At 37.6% G+C, this 22,322-nt stretch overlaps 2 protein-coding genes across 23 annotated transcripts in view; one reads left to right on the top strand and one right to left on the bottom strand.

Moving 5' to 3' along the window:
* Positions 1 to 3: 3 nt before the first annotated feature.
* On the bottom strand, positions 4 to 18,550 carry N4BP1 (NEDD4 binding protein 1). 4 transcript variants are annotated; one of them, XM_083852202.1, is made up of 8 exons: positions 18,274 to 18,550; positions 14,000 to 15,762; positions 6,794 to 6,924; positions 6,275 to 6,371; positions 4,363 to 4,470; positions 2,709 to 2,816; positions 2,465 to 2,521; positions 392 to 530 (listed from the first exon to the last, which is right to left on the bottom strand). In XM_083852202.1, the coding sequence occupies exons 1-7, from the start codon at positions 18,538 to 18,540 to the stop codon at positions 2,500 to 2,502; spliced, it is 2,496 nt and encodes an 831-aa protein (XP_083708328.1). In that variant the 5' UTR covers positions 18,541 to 18,550; the 3' UTR covers positions 392 to 530; positions 2,465 to 2,499. The 4 variants fall into 4 exon arrangements, with proteins under 4 accessions (XP_083708326.1, XP_083708327.1, XP_083708328.1 ...); XM_083852200.1 differs by lacking the exon at positions 2,465 to 2,521 and having other exon boundaries at positions 4 to 530; XM_083852203.1 differs by lacking the exon at positions 4,363 to 4,470.
* Positions 18,551 to 18,972: 422 nt separating this feature from the next.
* Positions 18,973 to 22,322, top strand: part of LOC310905657 (uncharacterized protein) — a 251,501-nt gene continuing 248,151 nt past the window's right edge. For all 19 annotated transcript variants that reach the window (XR_014589193.1, XR_014589194.1, XR_014589195.1 and 16 more), the window contains exons 1-2: positions 18,973 to 19,112; positions 19,615 to 19,744. The gene's annotated coding sequence lies outside the window, so the exon portion shown is untranslated. The remainder of the gene's footprint in view (positions 19,113 to 19,614; positions 19,745 to 22,322) is intronic.

Below are 22,322 nucleotides of genomic sequence, written 5' to 3' on the forward strand. Positions count from 1 at the left end.
ATCTGTAGTAGCAGCAGTTTTTAATTTACCAAAAACTGGCATCTATTAGCAACAGAACATACACAAAAATACCTTTGTTTATACAAATAAAATTAGGTTCTGAATATTCACAAAGTGAAAGAGCAACATTTTTCTTCACATTGACATTCATTGTTAATCAGATCAGTTGCGATATAAAAACCCTGCATGGTATTCAGTCAAGCACCATGGCAGACAGTGCATTAAGATCTCTCATGAATGGGTGATCAGCTAGTATTTGATCAATCTTTTGTCTCTGCTCATAATCAGGAAATATTTTTCTCAGGGCTTCTCTTAGCTGTACTGTTTCTGAGGCAGATCTCTGGGGTGGAATTGCTAGACAAGCCTTCATGTTTGTTTCCAGCGGAAGCCACGTTGCTGAACAATCACCGTGTACTCGGTTTTTAGGCTGTCGACTGCTACTGGTTGGTTTGGGGACTTGCATGAAGAAAGGTGTCTCAGAAGAATATTGTCCACTGTTCTGTAAAGCTTTTTGTCCTGACAGAAAATCTCTGTGGAACAAAATTAAAGTTTTGGTTAAATTAAGGTAGAGGGAATGCTGTGTCTGTACAACCACAGAAGAAAAAAAGCCTGCAGCTCTTATACTTCACTGCTGCTCAGCTAGCTACTGACTGAAAAATGTGTATCCCTTGATTCCAAAAGTGAAGCAAAACTGTAGCTAAAACATTTTTCAGCTTGAGTCTGGCATGCTTAACAACATTAACTAACATTATCTAGGACTATTTCCAATATGGTGTGAATAATAGGACATTTACTTGGCAGAATACAGCAATAGTCAAAGCTCATTTTATGGAAGTATCAACACCAGTATCGAGCTAAATGGATGTACTGAACGCATATACTCTGACTCAGAACACGTGAAAACGTGGACAGACCAGAGGGCTTCAGCTGCTCCGCAAGATCATTCCTCATCTACATTTGTTCATGACTGAGAGCTGTCAGCTGTGCCCATTTTTAGGTCAAAGCCAGGTTTTTCTCAATTAATATCCTTAGTGGGGCAAAAAAGTTTTTCAGGATCTGAATACCTTAATTACTGAGATTTCATTTCAGACTATTTAAAAAGTTGTAGCTAATCAAAGCTGCTAAATTTAGGGCCAATTCTACTTCAGACATCACCAAAATAACACAGATGCATGAACTGGAAATCACATTACAGTCCATTTTCCTATGACCAGGGGGAAACTATAAAAATTACAGGGCTCTATTTTAAAAGCATTTAGGGTACCACCTCCCACTACTCAGCATGGAACAGTTCTCTAATTGCTTAAGATCCTTCCAGTTTCTGATCTTATGCCCAGCAACCAATGGTGCCATTTATGTTTTCTGTGTCATTTAACTCAGAAAAGTCACAGGGAAGGAACAAAAACTTTTTACACTGGCACCTTTTCTCTTTATTAAACAAACAAAACCCAAGACAGACCACCACAAACCCACAAACCAAAATCAATTTCCGGTTCCAAATTTCCAGGTAGGAAACCAAGCTCTTCTAGACTCCTTTCAAAAGAGGTTGTTTCCCCCAACACTCCCCTTCCCTACTTCCACAATCACAGCCACCTCAGGACACACTGTTATCACTTGATTTTCCTTGGACACAGGCAGCTAAAACAATGTTCCAAATAACATCTCGTAAGGGCTTTATGTTAGAGCTTCAGTACTTGCCCAGCTTTTCCTTTTGCAATTCCAGTACCACATTTTCTTTTTTTAATGTCAACATTACACGGTTATCTTCAAGTCAACCTACAACTTATAGATATATAGATATAGACATCTCCTCTTCCTCACAGTTTTTCAGTAGCCAATATTCCTGCTTATACTTTTCATTAATCCTGAAGTGCACGTGTTTGCATTTTGTATCACTGATTTTTAACTCCTTCACTTGTTTCTGAAAACCTCTCTCATTATTCTTCACTGTCATTAGTATTTATAATTTCTGAGCTGGTGAAAGAAGAGCAAAGATCACCTTAATTTCTTGTGCAAAAACAGTAAAACCATTCTCAAATCTTGGCACATAATGGAGAGCAAATTCATAGTTATGAATCCATGCACAGAGTAAAATAATCTTAAGTAACAATATGTTTATTAATATTAAAAATTATGAATCAAATATGAATGCACTTAATAGCAACAGCTCTCCAAAACGGATTTATCAGTACCATACCCTCAAGTGTGAAGTGAAATGCCTCTCCTGTGACAAAGAATATGAATTCAGAGTGTTTCTTTTGTAATACCCCTTGTCCCACTATGAATAACGAGTAAGTGATCAACCAAAATATTTTAAATACCACCACACTGTAATTAGCAGGCAGACCACCATATACCCAAACTACCAGTAGGTTTAGGCAATTACTAGCACGCTGCTTGGACCACCTTTACATGAAAGCCACCACAGTCAAAACCTCAGAGGAAGTTAAGGCATTTGTCTTACTTATCTTAGTTCTGAGAGAGATGTTGATGCAAATGTCACCAGCACTTTCTGAACAGACTGAAGTAACAGGGAAAAAAAACATGTTTTTGTTAAGCAACTACATGCTACAGTGTTTTGGTCTGATTTCACTGTACCGTTACTATATAGGTCTAAATAAGTCTTCAAGTGAGCCACAAAAACAGGTCAGTGCCCATTTGATATCATAACTGTCTCAAAAAAAAAAAAAAGAAAACAGTGCTTATACCTGGAACAGCCTTCACTTTGAAGGAAGTCATCTAATCTAGGTCCGTTTCTTCCCAAAGGATCATCAGGAACCATAAATATGTCCCCCGCAAAAGTGTACTGGAGCAACCTGCAAGAGAGTTCCTTCAACAATCTTCACTTGTTAACAATGAATTCATCACTCCCCACCCTTCACTTCCAAAGCACAGGACAACCTCTCTTAGAGCAAACACTTCCTACCATATCAGGAGCTAGTGAAGCTTAACTAGTGAATACCCACTTTAATTACAACCAGCATTCACTGTCAACAAAATTTTATGGGCGCTTATTCCCACTGCACTGCAAAGTACTGAGGGTTTTTGTTTTTTTTTTTTTAACAATACCTGTTGGGTGACTGCAGGGAACAGGATGGAATTTTCTAGATGATTAGAAAGGATTGTTTTTTTTTCAAATTTGTAAGGATCCTCAAACATACCAAAAATGCTCTTGTTATCAGAAAGCCAGACAGCCAACAAACATTGTTTAGATGCTTACAGTTAAGAGACAAAGAAGCCTTTTTTCTGGAATCATTTTGGGACAGTGAGAAATCTGCATTCAAAGAAACCAGTTCAACTAAAATTTGTCTGTGAGAAGAGGATTTGGTATAGTGGAATTTCCCCAGAAGTAAAACTAATAGCAGATGTTAACACAAGATCTTGAAAAAAAAAAACCACAAAAAAAACAAACCACAGCCTAAGAATGACGTGCTAAGTATTCTTGCTAAAGAAGCATATGAGAACAGAACCTGACTTGGGTAAAACTTGCTAAAGAAATAGCAAAAATATCTATGTGACTAGATAAGAACTCAAGCAAGTTTTCAATTATTTATTTCAGTATGCCTACGCAGAACCCAGTCACTGCTGTAGATGTATGCTCAGAAGGTTATCAGGAAAATTGAGAGACTAATAGGAAATTTAGGCAGATTAACAGAAGACCATCCTTTAATAGTAAGGGGGCCTGATCTAACTGGAGGAAAAAAAGCAACAACAAAAGAAGTTCACAGGAGAAACTATAATCCCCAGAGAATCTACAAATTGAAACAGCAATACTTGACAGCTAAGCAAACTTATCTAAACCCACAGGACACAACAATTGCAGGGAGACAGCTGCAGGGATATGTTGCAAGTGTTCATTACATTGTTTTGCCATGCCTATTTGTTGTACTACAGTAAGTGTGAGTGATTCTGAAACCTTAACAGTGACACTGTGCGTCTGCATCAGCCATTATATCTCCTTGAAGAAATGAAATGTGTAACAAGAAAGACTGTGAGAACGGACCTAACAGGATACTACTCTAACAGGACGTGACACTGAACTTCAGAAGAGGCATAACTTGGCTGCCATACAGAGTTTCTACTTACATGAGCAATTAAGAGATACTTATATGAGCAATTAACAGACATGTATTAGAGGATACATGAATAATAGGCACATTAGGCTACTCAACACACAATTATAAGGCCATTAATCAAAGTAGTGAAACAAACAGTAATTTCTTCATTTCTACCAGAATTGCATCACAGATTACCTTCCTGTGGGACTTTTTTTTATTTTATTTTTTTTATTTTTTTAATTATAGTGCCTACAACTGTAAGGACAGACATCCTTTAAACTTTCATAGAAATCTAAGTAATTACCTTTTCTGAATAATTTCTCTCCAGGCAAATGATTCTGTCACAAATTCTCTGAAGTTATCATTAGTCACAATGACACCTCCAGTTTTATCAGCAAGATGTAATAAAAATCTGTAACATTCATTTCCAAGACAGTTAAGGTAGTCTGCTGTGCTGAAAATTGTTCAAAGATCTAGAAAACTAAATATTTTCACCATCCAAAAGTAACTTATTTACATGAAAACAAACATTTGAATTACCAGAAAATTACTTCATTTTGACCCATTATATAGCTTTAAACAACAAAGTTTTAGGTAGCATTTATTTATTTAGTGCAGTAGAATCTTTATGGAGGCTTTTTTCATTTGTGGGGGGGATGACAAACACCACAAAACCACAACCCCCCCCCAAACCCACAGATTCATCTGATTCTGAGGTATTCGTAGACGTACATTGCTTGCTTTACAAGAGTACAATATTCACTAAACATTCTAACCCAAACTTATTTTTGACATACCTTCTTGTTTTAACTTTAATGTCTGTGTCCTCCAAGATAGTATTATGCATGTTACTTAATTATTTGCTTTGTCAACATTTGCTAACAGAGTGCTGCTATCATTTCGTTGTTAAATAATGACAAACTAACTATTAATTTATTTAGAAAAACCCATGATTTTTACCTGTCTGAAAATAAGCTTTTTGCTAGCTGAAACACTGTGTGGAGACTTTATCAACAAGATAATAGATGTTACTTTTTTTTTTTTTTGAAGACAGATGGTTACACTTCTGAACAAAATGCAAATATGTTATCATAACATTCATTTCCACAGTAATCTCAAGTAAAATTACTGCACCTGCACAGCATTATATATGAAAGCCAGGTGTATATAAAAATATTAGTGTGTAACCAACTCCAACTTGGCTGTCTTCTACAAACTACTGGGATTGTTTTTGCTACATCATTAAGAGATTGGAGTTCCTCTGTTTTAAAGTATAGAGCACTTAATTTAGCTTTTGCATATCAAATTTTGCACTCAGGTACATGATTGTACAATTAACAAAATAAGCATTGCCCATGGTGTAAAGAACTTGACAATTCTGCAGTCAGAGAAAAGTATGACTGATTATTAGTTAGAACACTGCACTTGCTGTCAGGAACAGTTTCAAAGCTACCAACTGCTCATCCAAGCACAGTTAGGAAAGATGGTTGTCGAGGGGAAAAAAATCAGCACAAAACCCCCTTAACCATTTTGTTCTTCTAACTGTGTATCAAGACTGGCAAAATTTGGCAATACCAATGAAATCACTAGCACACCCTGCTACACCCACAATAAGACCTAAAGCTTAGTAGCGCACTGTTCATTGAAAAATGATTCCCACAGTCTGAAGCTAAACTTGGTTGCTGAAATTAACTTGGAAATTGAATAGCCCACACATTGTTACAAATACACTGGAACAAGTATACGCCTGTATTTATATGCAATAATGACTTAAGAGAAAAAAAATATATATTACCTGAACAGTAGCTAATTTATGTTAGTGCTCCCCAAACTTAATAGATAAATCAATTTTCAGGGGATTTATCAAGGGATAAATCAATTATCAGTAAAGCATAAAAACCTTACTGGAAGATTCATTTCTTCCTCAATGTAAGTCATGACATTTGAAATGGATTCACTTTTTTTTCCTTACAATTGCCATGAGAATTTTCAGAAATTCATAGAAAGTAGCAAACAGTATGTACAAAAATATTAAGAGATTTACTTTCTTGCACTGTTATAAGAAAATTTTATAAATAAAGCTCAGTCTTGTGCTGAATGCACAGAGCTCTGTTTAGACAGATTGAACAGCTGGCCAGTACTACCAATCATGAAGTACTAAGCTTTTATAACCATTAGTTGGGTTTAAAGATTTTATAACTATGCATATTCCGCACCTGTCATCATGAGCAGCAATCCTTGCTCCCAAAACCATCCTTGCAGGGGTTAAAGACAATATTCCAACATCCTGGAGCTGCGTTAAGAAATCCTGTTCTGTTAAAACATGAAACAACTGTTCAGGTTTAAAAACAAAAGCTTTCCTCTTAAGCTATTTATAGATGACAATTAGTCTGATATAATTATCAGAGAAGATGGGTTATTTTTGTACCTATTAATTTACAGAAATGACATTGATAGTTGGAGAATTACTAATATAGAAACAGAAGAGGAAGATGTTGAACAAGAAATTAAAGGGCAAACAAAAATAATTAAAAGAGGGCTTCCACTTATGGTATGGCCTAGCAGTTAAACAGCATTTCAGAGTGCCTCACACTGTACGTTGAAATCAGATTACTCATGCTGAACAGCCAAACACTGCTCATGCTTTCTTTTTCATTTATTTTCACAGAAATACCCCAATAATTAGTTACAATTTACTTTAAATAAAGAAAACATTAGGAAACTATTTGCCTTACCTGTAATGTAAGGATCTCGTCTTGTTCTCCACTGCGGAACAAATACAGTAATATTTCTGTGGCCACGTTTCCAGAAGTAATCAACAGCTATTGCAATTCCTCGACAGGAGAAGAATTTCTTTAAACCATGACTTGGGGAGGAACGGAAGGAATGGGAAGAAAAAGGTGATGAGATTAAGTTCACTAGAGTCTATGAATATAAAGAAAACAGAACAGAACATCGCAATGTGAAGTTGGAAATTATACCTACAGCCTCAGCAAAATAAAGGTTGATTAATGTTACAGATGAGGAATCTTATACATTGAAAAATGTCTTTTGCACAAGAAGAGAATAGAAATGTCACCTGCAACTTAACATAGCTCAGTCCCCTTTAAGTTTTCTTAGCACAGCAATACCTAAGTAATTAGAAATGGATTTACCTTTAAAAAGAGGCTAATAGCAATGGTTTCAAAAAACCTATTGGTTATACATTAAAACAATCAGCACGTATATATGATAGTTCCAAATACAGTCCTAATACAAAATGAAACAAAACCTTTAAGTGGTATCCCAGGATTAACTCTAAGAAATTCCATGATAATCTAAGACATTAGGGCCTCCTTTCCCTCCATTTCAACCAACTCAGTTACTATTTTCAAACAAAATAATGAAACTTCTCTGGAGAAAGTTCCAAAACACTGTATGCGGCAATCCTTTCTCCTTTAGAAAGTAAGATGCTCTACTTGTTTTTTGCAACTCAATTAAGTGACTTCCATGAAAATCAACAATTGCCTACTATGAATGATGCAGAGGATGGAGTTGATAACCCTTTAAGGTTCTTCCCAATATGAATTATCCAATGATCTATCCAATTATCTATTTAACAAATGGCAGGAAGTCCTCCTTTGTGTGACTAGACTCCAGGAATTGAGCTTCAAGAGAATAAAGAAACACCATAAAATAAATCACAGAAGATGGAACAAAAGCTACCTCTAGAATAAACTCCTACAAAACACCTATTAGGAGCTTACATAAGGCTAAATATATTAGAGGCTAGACTTAGACAAAACAAAGACATACATAGAAAAGACATTTAGGCTGATTAAAACACACTATAATTGAGAACTGATGGCATAAACATACAAAGCATCTCTTACAAAGTAATTCATATTCTATATTTTGAGTTAGATGTTCAAAGACTGTTCCAACAATCACTTTGTAGTAAGTGGTATTCATATTTTAAACTGTTCTTCAATTAATGTGTAATGTTAGGCTTAATATAAGCCTAATCATAAGCCTTATTAGTTTTGAATGAAATCTTATCTTTAAACCCCTAGTTTAACCAACCAGGAAGTCTTCTAAACCCTAAGTTCTCTACAAGATCTCCATTCAAGTATTTTACAGTGAAATTCAGCCTTTAGTAGGATTCAAGAAACCCCTTTCAAATTTCTGTATGCCCTTTACAATAAATGTATCAAAATGTGAATCTATTAAGATTCTGACTAAGATCAGAGAGAAGCATTTTATGCAGAAGGGCAGAAAAATCAGTAAGCTACATCTGAACTATAAAAGGCAGAACATCTGACTTACTAACAGTTTGGGGGGGGAGAACAGATATGCTACACTTGTCCTACTAAAATTAACAGCAGAGAAAAATCTCATCACAGGAGAGATTCCTCATAAGCCTTCTAGATCAAACCTAAGGGCAGTCATTGTCCCTCTAGTTTAGTGTTGGATATCCCACTACAGTAACCCGAAAAGCTTTGTTAAATACTTTTACTATTTAAATGGTTCTCGGCTGGACTTCAAGAGATGCAAAGGTCTCAATGTTCATGTTGAACATGCCTTCTCTACTTCTCCATTCTCCCGTTTTAAACCTTTACATCTGCTAACTACTACATGACTGTATTCTCAATTTTTAAATTTTTTTTAATTTTTTTCTCAAATTGTAAATGTTTTCACGCAAGGCAGCCAGAAAGAAACCCACAGCAGCAGCTCCTGATTTGTACCCCATGATCACCAACTTCCGCTCTAAAGTGATTAAAAATAAAAAGCAAGTATGCTATTAGAAACAATACACTTTCTCAAATACCATGTAGAATTAAGCTAGGCTGTAACACGAATAAATACATTAGTGCTAGATAAGCAGAAATCTGATACTTTATTTGAACTAGGTAGGTGTTTGAAGGACAGCAGGCCATCACAGCAAGGTGGTCTTTTCAAGACATCCATCTCAAAGACTGCACCTGTTCCCTAACTGCCACTGTAAATACTATCAGCTATCCAAGTTCTTTAAAAACCTAGGATGACCCTAAATAGGTATTTCTAAAGATAAAGAAGAGATGATCATGGAGCGCTTAAAGCAGCAAACAGCAGATTGCTTTCCAGGACACGTAAAGTCTTCCCTTTGGTTCTGTAATGACATTAAGGAAAGCATGTATCACAATTCACAAGCCATTCTAGCAAAAATTCTAATTCCATCAAATTACTTTTATTCTGTTCTGAGTTTCTTCAGCAATTTAGTAACATTTAAAATGACCTGCTAACTATCTGGACACTTCAGTCTACCCTGAAAGGTCTGTTTTTAGCACAGGAAAAGAGGCAGTTTTAAAAAAATACTTCTTAGCAGTTGGAGCAAACTGGGCTCCTTCTCATTCAACAAATACTGAAACTACAGTTAGCATTAATATATTAATGTGCAGTTTTTACTGGGCTGCATGTGACAAGAGAACAATTCTTCAGCTTCTTGCAGTTTTCCAGAGTTAAGACCCAATGCAAGTGGAGATTCAAGCCCATTCAACCTTAGTCCAAGCTTGTGAGCAAAGCATTTGTATCTGCCTTAAAAAAAACAGGCATGACACTTAGGGTGCAAAAATACATATGAATGGAAAGGGATGTCCATAACCTCAAGGTACTGAGAAGCAAAACTGAACACAATTCAAAGCAAAATTGAAAACAATTCTTCACCTTCTAAGATGTAAGAAAATAACAAGGCTTGATTTAGCCAGAAGGAAGCTACAGAATAACTACGTTAAAACAACAACAAAACACACAAAAAAACCAAACCAACACACAAGCTCCCCTGCATTGATTCAGTAGGATGTTTAAACATCTATCATTCTGCTACTTTTGGTTGGTTCCTCCGCCCACTGCTTTACCCACCCACTTTTTTTTTTTTTTCATAAGGAGAGTTTTCATATAGTTGAGCAACAGGAGGCAGATGTTACAGAACCGTATTTGGGGACTGTCTGTACATCAGTGGGACCCAGCTGCTCCACCCTTCAGCAGTGGTCTCCTAAGTATTAACCCCAGTGGGTACACAAGACAATCCATTGGGGCAAGCAAAGAAAACATGAGAACTTCAGTAATGCACATATACTTATTCATTTGTCAATTATATACATGTATTGGGGGGGGTGCATGCTCAATTTTATTTATTTATTTTTACTGACAAGAATATACAAACGAAAGTCTGGAGACTCTGGTCTCAGCCTTCAGAGCACTAAGTGGGTGCTTATTCACTGCCTTGTTAATTCATTGGTTTTAGGTGCATTTGGTTGTTCTTAAAGCAAACACAGTCTCAAAACACCATGTTTCATACTATGCTTTATCTTCTGACATGTCATAAACATTCTTCTCTGTAGGAAGAACTATACATTCTCTTACAACAGAATGCTGAGTTTAACAGTTTCAGATTAAATATGTAGATAAAAAAATCTCCCTGCACTTAGAAAAAAAACAGACAAAGAGGATGTGGTATATTTGTTAATTTCTACATGACCCCAACAATTTACATTTCTCTTCCACTAATACACGTTTGGGAAATGTTTCTAAAAAATTCAAGGTAGCTTATGACTCAGTTGTGACTTGCACTTCTACATCACTATTTCCTAAATAACAGAGTCTGAACAATGAGGAAGTACGCTTGCTTTATGAACTGTTTACTGTAACAAGATGCTGTACTTGAATTAAGGCAGCGACAAGAGTAATGGATCATGTAGGGCTTCCCCTTCAAAGCTAGCAAGACTGCAAGTCAAATGTCAGAAGACCTTACTCACCTAATTTGATTAATCCTTCAGTGATTGACTTTAAAAGTTTTACTGTTGTCCCTCTCAAACAAGCTCTATGCTCTTTAATGTGTGCAAATCTATTGTAAGGATGATCACCACCTTCAATTAGTTGTCACTTGGTAGGAAAGGTTACATATTTGAAACCTTCCTGCACCCCTCCTCATAAAGTTACTTAGATTTACTTTTGACAATTAGTCTATGGCATAGATTTCTGGACTAACTACAATTTTTTTTTTTATGACTACATTACTATATCCTTGTTCATTAACTTGCATTTGAAGCTAAGTCATTTAAAAAGTATGCTTTGTTCTGAATGGGGGACAAATGGTGACCTAGCAGGAACATGTGCAAATACATACAAAGCCTGTTGAAAAATAGGTAATAAGGTATTGTTATATGAAATAAGTTTAAAGTACCAGCAGCAATATTCTTGAATATTTGTCCAGGAATTTCAAGGTTATCGTATGTTACATGTTAGAAGTTGAGACTGATCCCCAAACTTGCTGAAGAGCATTAACAGTTCTAAGAGCACTTCACAAAAATGTCTCAAAATTTCAGTTCTTAAGCAAAACTCACACATATTATTAGACAGATGTTGTGCGAAGAAAAGAAGTTAGAAGCATTTATTAGCACTAACAATTGAGGAAGTCTGGGTATTCCATAAATTCTGGTAAAGCATTTAGGATTTCCAGTAGACTCTTCATAACCATGAAACAACAATAACCAAGGGCATCTTTGTCCATCTCTTTGAAACTAGATGCATCTTCGCCCCCAAGAAAATTGTGTGCATGCAAATGCAGATCTGTGTTTATACAGATGCATCCATGAAACTATACGTGCTGTCAGCTGTCAAAAACAGCAAATTCATTTTAGGACAAAACTTTGACATTATTTTCTTACAGTACATAACATTATAATCCCCCCCCCTCCCCCCCAAATATTTTCTTCCCCTAAACAGCGTATAAACCCATTCTTTAAGGAAACTTCTTTTACCTAATAGCTAGAAATAGATGACATCTTAATCAGCCAGACACATTTTTCTCAGCATAAACGGGCATTGTACAGAATTCCTGGAACCTCTGGTAGTATTCTAGCCTACTATTAGAAAACATCCCATTCAAGAATTAGTATCCCAGATCTAGCTCTTCTAAGACTGATAAAAGGCTCTTCAGGATTTCTGACCTTTCAAAGTAAGCTCTTTTTTGGTTCTGGCAGCAAGGTTTCCATTTGAAAACTAGTGTTTGTACTCTGAAGGATTATGCATGTTTAGCAGAGAAACTTTGAAAACACACACACACTTAAATAATAAGTTCTCAGAGTAAGTTTACTCTTACCTATTGTTACATTTACCAGTGGAGCAGAAAGACTGTCAGAGAAAAAAAAGTTTGGTCTTAAAAATTACCACTTCCTCATTAAGAAGAAATCCTGCATAAAACTTATTACTGCTCACACTTTCATGTTCTAAAACTATGAAAACAGTCTCAAAGCAAGCACTGACAAACAGTTTGACATGCCTGTCAAAACTACTTAGTATAAAGAGAAAAAAAAATAATTTTCTTCCTGACTAGAGAACAGCAATCAATTCAAGGGTAGTTTTGATGAGACAAAAGTTAAAATCAACCAAGCAAAACACTAAATTTTTAGAGATATAGGTTCTAATTGATTTTTGCTATTCCAATTGGTTATGATAGTAAACTTAAAAGAAAAAAAGGAAAAGAAAATGTAATTGGCAGCACTCTCCAAAGTTGCCTACAATGAAAACAATGGGAAAAAAAGGAAAGGGAATTAGAAGATATCTATACTAACAGAAAATCCCTGCATCACTGTCAGTGAAAGGGATTTCTTAATCTTTTAACTGTGCCCATTTCATAGGGTTTGTTTGTCTGCATGCTGCCTTGTCAGCCAATCTATTAAAATTAGCAAACAGCCCTGTAATTGTGTATTGCTGTTTGCATATGTTCTTTCAGATAACAGGAGTAATAGGAGATGAGGTACGTGCGTGCTCACACAGTTCCTTATTCTGAGAGTTTTTTGGATGGATACCTACATTTGCAAAAAAAAAAGAAAGCAGATTCAAGCACTAATATGCAATGTTGTCAAAGGACAAGCATGTTACTATTATACAAGAACTGCCACTTTAAAATTGCAAGACTCTATAAGCAGAAGTGGGAAAAAACACACTTTACTCTTAAATTGATGGTAACTCAATTTTTCTCTTAGGTGCCAGGAGAGCAAGTTAAGTTTCATGCATAAAATTGCTTGCAACAGAGCTCACTGAAATTACTTCGGACTGACGCATTATGTATCGAGATGGAACACTGATTATTCCAAGTAGGTAGCTTTAAAAGAGCACACATCAGCCTTCAAGTTTAACAGTTGCATACTAAGAAATACTGTAGAGTTAACTGATCTTTCATTTTCAGAAATCTTGTTATCAAAAAGGATCCCATTTACCTCTAAGGTATAGCTGGTTTTAGATTCCATCACCCTGTTATTTTTTTATTTTTATTTTTTTTCAGATTTTAATATTTGGGTTTCATGTATCTGAGCTGTTTTACAAATTACCAACGTTCTACCAAAGAAGACTAGTTTGGACTTAAAAGGCTATAGGGTAAATCTTTCCAAGAATACTGCAATCACCAATCATTTTAAATCAAACCTTTCCATATTCTAATTAATCAACTTCAAAGCATGGATGTTTTTTAAATCAAAAGTTAATCCTACAAGAATTGTTTCATGATACGTCTCAACCACACTATTATTAGTTGAATTTGTGTATTGCTCTAATTGTCACACAACGAATCAGCTAAAAACTTCTCAATTTCCTTCTACGCACTGTATCTCAACAGTGACTAATTTTCAACAAGTCAGTCATAAACATAACTTATTAAACGCGAAATAAAAACTATAAAAATTGCAACGTGTTAGAAATTAAAATGGCTATTTATCTCACATAACTTTTCATTATTAAACTTTCCCATAACTAATCTATGCAGCCACTACCAGTATCTGAAGGACCCCACACAATACACGGACTGCTGATCACCAAGAAACTAGTTAGCAAAAACTTTACCTATGCCACAGCAGCCTCCTTATTCCAACTTCATTTGAAAGTTTATTAAACTTTAAGAGATAGTTGATAAGAACAATACTTACGACATTGCAATGTTGCTTCCATCAATAATGATATGTTTTAAATACGGATTCCCAGGTTCGTTTTTCAACTCCAGCCTGTATGGCTTTTTGAGAGATTCCAGGAATCTCTGAACCCCGGTAACTGAAGGATCAATATGACGTCCGTATGGTCCCACCGTCTCTCTATCAGGACTTGAAGGATGTATTTTTACATGGGCTGTAGTAGATTTGTCAAAATCTGATGTTTGGAAAGTGTGTTGGTTGCGCGATCTCACTTGAGAAGAGCTGCTGTGTCCTAACTGGTCCTCAGCAACAGGATGAAGATTCTGTACAGCTGAGAGCCCTGCAGATTTTTGCTGAGCTGCAGTTTTAGTCTTAGCTGAGATACGTTGCATATCCGAGCTCCCTCTGGCTACAAAATCAACATCTTTTGGAACTCCTGACTGTATATGGCTGAAAGTTATAACACCATCAGTTTCTGTATCACTTGATGTTGAACTGCGATTCTTACCAGAGCAGTAAGTATCTCTTTGCTTACAGCATAGAGTTGAACTCTTACCAGAAGGAGAAACGGGTTTGCATATCACTGTATGCATTTTATCTTCTCCATCAGCTTGTGTGCTTGGCACATCTCTTATATTGTGATGTTCATTTTTTGTCTCCTTTGAAGCATGACCGGATTTAAGTAGATTTTTACTGCTAGAAATGCCTTTGTCTTCTAGTTTTTGTGAATTATTTGTATTACTTCCTAAAGGAGGATTTATAGTTCTGGGTTTTTGAGATGATAGTTCATGTTCTTTTTGAAATTTTAAGTTTTCCTTTTCAATTTCTTCTAGCAACGTTAATGGTTCCACAGATTGTCCTAGAATGCCAATAACTTTTTCTACAATACTCTGGGAATAGCCCATTGTTCTGAAAAAGTTCACAAGAATCTTATATTCCATTTCCTCACTGATTTCATCGTCTTCTTTAATAAAGTAATTGGGATCATCTAATTCACCACAGCTATCTGAAAGCAAATCAATAACTGCATCCTTCTCAGAAGGATCACTGTGGGAAGTGGATTTCATTTCCTGGTCATTTTCCAAAGAGAATTGCTTTTTAGGGAGCCTTTCCTCAGCATCAGAGGATCTTCTTTTACATGACTGCCTTTCTTTAGGCACAACTGCCTCTAATGAAGGCACAACATTTATGGGAACAAAACTTGTCTCAGGAGCATCAGAAAACACCGTGTCCATTTGCTTTGTAAGTTCAGTTACAGGTGTCCCAGCATTGTTTCTTGCTTCCTCACCACCTGTTCTTCCATCTCTGTTTGTAACAATTACTTTGGAAGCTTTGTCCTGTAAAAACTCTGTTGGACTCTCAGAACCCGTAAGATCTATGATATTGCTCTCTGCCTCACAACATTCAGTTTGCGTGAGACTTAGGAGTTCTCTTTTTAGTGAGCTAGGCAAAATTAGCAAATCCATTGTATATTTATCTGCATGTGCTTCCACAAATTGTCTAAATTGCTTTTTAATCTCTGATTCATTGTCACTTGGTAAGCTTTCATTATTCTCGAAAAGGTTCACAAACTGCTGAACATGACTTTGAGCCATAACAACAGCCTCTGCACCCCCTTTAATTATAAGCAGTCCTATTTCCAGCACTGTTATATCAGCACAGGTATCCTGAATAAGACTGTTGAGAAACACACTCTGTGCGCCAACAAAAATGCAGTGCATGTCCTTTGGGTAGTACTGCTTTTCTTCGAGTTCAGGCTCACACAGTCCCTTAATATACTCCTAGGAGGAGAAAAGGACAGCAGAATGAATACTTATGAAAAACTGACACACAAAATTATTCAGTAACAGACAAATACATTAGAAAATAAAGCCCGCACAGCAAATGTGACGAAGTAAATACTGCCAGTAAACCAGGTAACAAAGAGAAGTCAGGTGTTAAAACAGACTTCATGGAACGTAACTTCCTTTGTCATCCCATTCTTTATAAGTTCACTTGAAACTGACAGTAACGGAGAATATTAGTTATACACACTGTATTATGTACTTTATTAATGCAAAAAATCCTTACCATTCTTGATTCTGAGAGCTCTTCCTATCTGGAAGCCCTCACGATCATACAAGTATAGGCATTGCCATTTGTATCTCAAATTTAAGAATGGTTAAAATTTTAGTATTTGCACCAAATTCAACTTTACTGCTAATATTTACAGAGTAACTTATTCCATTGGGCTCCAGAACAGTATCTATGGTATATACAGAACTGAATAAAAAATTGATTAGCTAGCTTTCAATTGTGCCACCCCTTTTTTATTTACTAGGTCAACTCATTTGAAACAAATCTTGATTTTTCCACACAGTCTTTAGCGCAAAGAGTGCAAGCATTTATTATTTAAAAAGACAAGCCAGAATATATTTGTCATCCCCATTCTTCGGTCAGACAATACACACTGCATGAAGTGTGAGGTTGTAAAGACAGTTTCTGAAGAATTTCCAAAGGCTTATTGAAATGGTATTCTATACTTGTAAGTAGTTATTATGTGTGTTATTTGTTTTGTACTTCTCACTGTGGTATGGCAATGACATAACTAGTAGCCCCAGTAGTATGCATTAAAATATGTCCTATCAAAAAATTATGCTAAAACACAAGACAAAAAACACTATCTGGACTCTGGAAGATTACATTAATAAAATACATTTAAATTTTAAAGCTACAAGTGACAAAAAAGACTACTACCAAAAAAAAAATCAGACTCTAAAAGCTTAGCAGCAAGGCAGCTTTTCACAAAGCTTTGGAACACAGCGTCTTGAAAAAGCAGATGATACTGACAAATGATTGAGAAGCTAGTTCTGAGTTAAACATGGAAAGCGTAACTGGAAGTTATTTTTTTTATTTATTTAAATAGGTTAAAGATATCACATTATGATTTTTGCCACTCAGAAGTTACTATAATTAAAGTAAATTCACTATACTGCCTCATTCTATCATAGTTCAGAAATTTTGTCAAAACACTATATTATTTTTTCAGTCAGCATTATTTTTCACCAAGCTGTCCCTTTCTGCACTTAAAATCGTATAATACAGTGAAACCAATTTCTAAGCTGCAGTCATTGCATATGCAGATTCCCAAGCAGGCCAATTTTTATTGTCTTTCCTTACTCTGGGAATTTGAAATTCTCTTTTAAACGAAACTGATTTCTCTTTTAAATGAAACGGTTCATTACAAGGTAACCAACAACACAAGGCCACTTTCTATCATCTCTGAGTCACATCAGAGTAAACATCGAGGCGGGATGCTTCAACACTGTACTAGCACAAACTGCTTCTGCAACAAATCCACAGAATCATGTTTTGTCCCTTAGCCATCACATGACTGCTTTTGCTGAGATTAAAAAGAGAAACTCAAGATAGGGTCTGAAGACTGCTCTGCACGGAAGTGAAATGTCTCCCATACCCTTTCAAGTATGTAGAGTAAGAAGCATTTTCCATGTGACCAAGAAAATAAATAATTAGAATATTAAAATCATCTGCTGTTTTTCAGGAGGAATATCCTTTACACTACCTGTAGCAGTTTCTAAAGTCTCTGAGCCCAACTGTTACAAGCAAATTGGCTTAGAGCCAGAGTCAATTAATCCAACAACCTTAACGTTCATAATATTTTTCCCAGAAGTTTTATGCATTATACAGGTAAGGAAGCAAGTATTTAAAAGTGGAATGCAGTTCTGAGAGTGAATTAAGTCATAAAATACAAGCTAAGGATCCCCACCAATTTATGGCTTCACAGCAAGTAGCGTTACAAGCAAAGACGGGAACGGCCTAGACGACTCTTTTTTAGTTAGTTTAGCGCTCGCTTAGGAAGAGAGCTATGGCCCGGAGGGCTGGCCCTGCCGGCTCGCACACCGAGGACAAGCCAGCTCCACGAAGCTGGAGCCCTGCCAACAGCTGCCTGAACGCCACGGAACGGGCTACGTGTGCAAGGCACCGTGACACTTGGCAACACCCAGCCGGTCCCCGGCAACTCCCCGTGCAGGGCAGGAGAAGGAGGAAACGCCCGGGGGACGCGCCTTGGCCGCACAGCCGCGGGCCCCGTGCCAGGCGCCGAGGCCCCTCGCAGCTCCGCCGCCATCTCCCAGCGCAACCGCTCCTGAGGCGGCGGCCGCGAACTCGGCCCCGGGCGTTTCTCTTCCCCTTCCTCCGCCCGCGTCAGCGGCGCGGGGCAGCCCTGCGCGCCCGGAAGGCCCCGTTCTCCTGGCCCTGCAGGCAGCGTCCCCGGCCCACCCGCATCCGCGTACCTTGGCGCAGCGCACCGCCTTGCCGCCGCCCGCCAGCTGCACCCAGATCCTGGCAGCGGCCGGCGGCCGGCCCGGCGGAGGGAGGGAGGCCCGCCAGTCCTCCTGCGCCCCCAGCACGGCCAGCCGCACCTCGAACAAGCCCTCGATTCGGCCCCGGCTCCCCTCCAGCAAACGGCTTTTCTCCGCCGGGACGGTGAACTCGTCCGGCCCCGGCCCCGGCCCCGGCCCTGGCCGGGAGCCGCAGCCCGCCCCGCAGCGAGTCGCCATCAGCGGCAGCCGCGCCGCGCCGCGCTCCGGCCTCGCATCCCGCCGGGCCGCGGGACAACAACACGGGGAATCCCCGGGCGGGCGCACCGCGGCCGCGCGTCATCACCCCGCGACGGCAGCAGCAACAGCGGTGGCACCACCCCGTCTGCGGCCGGGCCGCCATCTTGTGGAGGGCGGCGGCCGCCGCACCCATCTCTCGGCTAGGGCTCGCTCCGCCTCTCGCTGCTCGCTGGGGCAGCTTAGCCCAGAGCAGTGCAGGGTGCGGGGTACGGCACCTCCCGCTGAGCTCCGCCCCGCGGTTCTCGCCTTCTCAAAGCGCCCCGAACGTGCCCTTCCGAGCGCTCAGTCCCGGGCGCCCTCCTCAGCCCCCTTACAGAGTCCCCCTCACAGAGACGGTCCTGAGGAAGGCAGACTGGGGGGGGCTCCTCCGGCCCCCCTGTTGGGGACAAACCTTCCCTTCGTACGCTTGTATAGCCCAGAGGCTCTGTATTAAGTCACGGTTGTGCTCTGCTGTCGTCGTGATGGATTTCATTTGGAAAAAAACAAAAAACAAACCACCACATGCGGAAAACGTAAGTCATCCCCTGTGATCGTAAGGGGAGCAATACGGTTCTACCCAGCCCCACATCGTTAACTTTGGTATAATAAAAATAGAATGATAAAATTTGATAAAATAAAAAAGACAGGTATTTGCTTAAAAACAAACAAACCAACAAAAAGAAAACACCCAAAACAAGCAAGCAAACAAAAAATCTTAAAATGAAATGTAAAGGATAAAATTAGTTCATATAAAGTAGCTCTGTGGCTTTACTAGTCTTGAATGCCTGGAGTTGATAAAACTGAATAACCGTTGTAGAAAGGAGTAAACATTTAAGTTTTTTTTTTCTTTCTTTTCTCACCATTGACAAGTATCTTGTGTTCTCCCTGATTATTTGATTCCCATTTATATCATCTATCTCTTTGTCATTACTGTGAAATTAGTTTTTGGCAGCTGTTCATTAAATGTGGCCTCCAAAGGGAGGATGAATGTTTTATGGTTTTGTATCTAAATCTACTTTTTTTTTTTTTTTTCAGTACCCTTCATGCTACACTGGAAAAGAATAAATATATAATACTGTTTCTCCAAAGACATTTGTATCCCTATTTAGAAACTTCTTAACCAAATGAGAGTTTGCACTTAGGCAGCACATCTGAAAATCTCCAGGTATGGCTATATACTTTTTGCTACCTGCATTTAAATTTTTATTTCTCTCAGTGCAATGTAATTTTTGTCTGTGGCATGGTTAAATGAGTGAAGTTACATCTGTGCATACTGTGTTTACACACATCTATGCATTTTAAACAGGATATGGTTCTGATGTTGGGTGCCATACTTGAAAAAAGACGCTCTATTTTCCAGAAGATATATATATATATGTTCTTAAAGAATCCCCTTACGTGTAGTTTAAACACTTAGGTTTTGCTCTCCTGTCAGTTACATTATTCCATAACACCCCCTTTCTCCAACATTCACATTATGTAATGCTCAGCTGGGCAATTTCTTGAGGTGATTGGTGCCATCAACTGTTAAATTGTGGTCACTGCAGCCGTTGTTGCATTATAGACCATTAACCACACATGAAATTATAAGCAAGAAGCTTTATATTAAACAAACAAACAAAAAAAAACCCACAAAACACAGTATTTTGAGATACAAAATATAATTAACAATCTGAAAGAAAATGCTTTTAATGCTTTTATTTCTTTCTACTATGTCAACACTGCCTTTTGGAAAGTCCCAGGATAGCTGAAAGCTTGCTGGTTTCAAAATAAAGTGGATAATGTTTAGTGCTCTTTATACTTTCTTTTGGTGTTTTGCCACACTTGTTGTTATAAAACTTGTTCTCAGAGCTGAATTTATTGTAATCTGTATAATTCTGAAATAATTCTTTATAGTCTGTGTTCAAAGGTGATTTACATCATTGCAATGGCCTGCAACTGCTTCCAGGGAAGTCAATCTGAGTGACTGTGGTTCTGTAAGATATGATAAGACTAAGTAGCATGTGACATTTTAACATACAAGACAAACTAAAGCCCTTTGTAAGTGGAAAAGACTAATGCTATAGAAAAGGCTTACTTCTGTTTACAAAGACAGATGAATGTTTGTAAACAGTTGGATTTTTTGGGGCTTTGAATGTTTGTAAAACAAGTTGGATTTTTCTCCCTGCATTGTTGTGACTGAGAACTAGAAAAAATATTTTGATTATATCAGTTACTTTTTTTTTTTTTTTTCTCCATTTTGAAACTGCAGACTTAAGCTTCCTCATACTTCGGAGGAGTTGCAAGCCTCTTGTCCCAAGCTTATATTCAGGTGTACTAAAACCAGACATGCGCTAGGTTGAGAACACCAGAAATTCTGTTACTTTTTATAATGGGCTGCTTACAAAGAGGATTTGTCAAGGAAGAAAGACTATTCCAACCTACAAGCTGTTCACAGTAGAATATCCAGAATGATAGGCCCTGTTCAGTTGGAGGGGAGATTTCAGTTTCCTGACCTTTTGGGCACATCTCCTAAGCTGACTTTAGAGAAGGCAAAATGCAGCGTGTAACTGGTAGCAGTCGAGGCAATTGGTGACACACAGTGCCTGCTCTTGCATTTCCAGCTGGAACACCAGTGGGACATCTCACAAATGGTTCTGACTGTACAGTAAGCAAGTTGTTGGCAAGTTGTTCATTATTTGTATTAGTGTTAGAGAAATACTGTAATCCATAAGTATTTTTTAATTTCATCTTTTAAAATAGCTTGCTTCAGCTGCCACCTACAACTTCCTGCTTTTCATTAAAGTGCCTGCAATCGAAAAATAGTTGTATAAATGGTTTTGTGAAACTGTGTCTTCCTGAAGTGTTTGGGCTTGAGTTGTATACTTGAAATAGGACCTGTGCTAGTTCAAACAATGTGGAAATAGAATCTTTTAAGTTATTTCTGATCATAGATAGCTATGCAGTCTATGATGATGCACTTTACAGATTCTGCTATGATCCTCATCATTAGTCATATGGTCTTCACAGGGGTTATTCTTATGCATAAATTTAAATATATGTTCTACTATTTGCAGGGTGGAGACCTACAATACTGGTTTATAGAAAATATCCTGCATTAATTTGAGTAGCAGAAACTTTAATTGGTAGTCATAACATAAATAATGTAGTAGCATAATATTTCTAAAAACAATACCTTAAATTCCATATATCTCCGACCAGGAAAACAACCGTACTAGGGCTCTCAAATCTTTGTGTAACATAATCCTAAAACTTTAGACAGTTTCTGATTATATCGAGCTCTCATTAGGCGATTTTGCTATATGCTTGAATTATTTTTTGTTTGTTTACAGAAGTACAAAACAAATAAAAATGGTTTGATATAAAATAACTTTACAATGCTTTATAAGGATGAACTTCTAGACTTTTTTCAAGTCTCCAGGTATGCAGTGGCAGACTTTATATTTCCTTGAAGCCCTGGTGACACTTGTGATTAAGAAGGTTTCCCTTTTGTGGAGCTTATTGCAATGCAGAGGCCTTAATGAACTCATAGATCAAAGCTTTTTTCACTTATTTCTTCAGTATCAAGAGGCAAACTTTTTGAAAATAATCCAAGACGTAGGTTCTGTAACTAGCAGTTTCTGTTATTGATCTTTTTCTGTCCCTTAATTTTAATCGATTACTTTTTTTTTGTTCCAAACTATTTTAAAAAGAATCTGTTGTGAACATTTGAATCTTTATAAAAGAAAAGACAAAAGTATTGC

The sequence above is a fragment of the Anser anser genome, assembly GCF_964211835.1.
Source record: "Anser anser genome assembly, chromosome: 11".
In the NCBI taxonomy this organism is placed as follows: Eukaryota; Metazoa; Chordata; class Aves; order Anseriformes; family Anatidae; genus Anser; species Anser anser.

Excerpts from the sequence above, each read along its gene's own strand:
- N4BP1 (XM_083852200.1), bottom strand. The coding sequence starts at position 18,540 with ATGGCGACTCGCTGCGGGGCGGGCTGCGGCTCCCGGCCAGGGCCGGGG. Across the intron at positions 6,372-6,793 it reads ACGAGATCCTTACATTACAG|AACAGGATTTCTTAACGCAG; the intron begins GTAAGGCAAATA and ends ATGTTTTAACAG. Across the intron at positions 531-2,708 it reads CAAAGTGAAGGCTGTTCCAG|AGATTTTCTGTCAGGACAAA; the intron begins GTATAAGCACTG and ends TTTGTTCCACAG.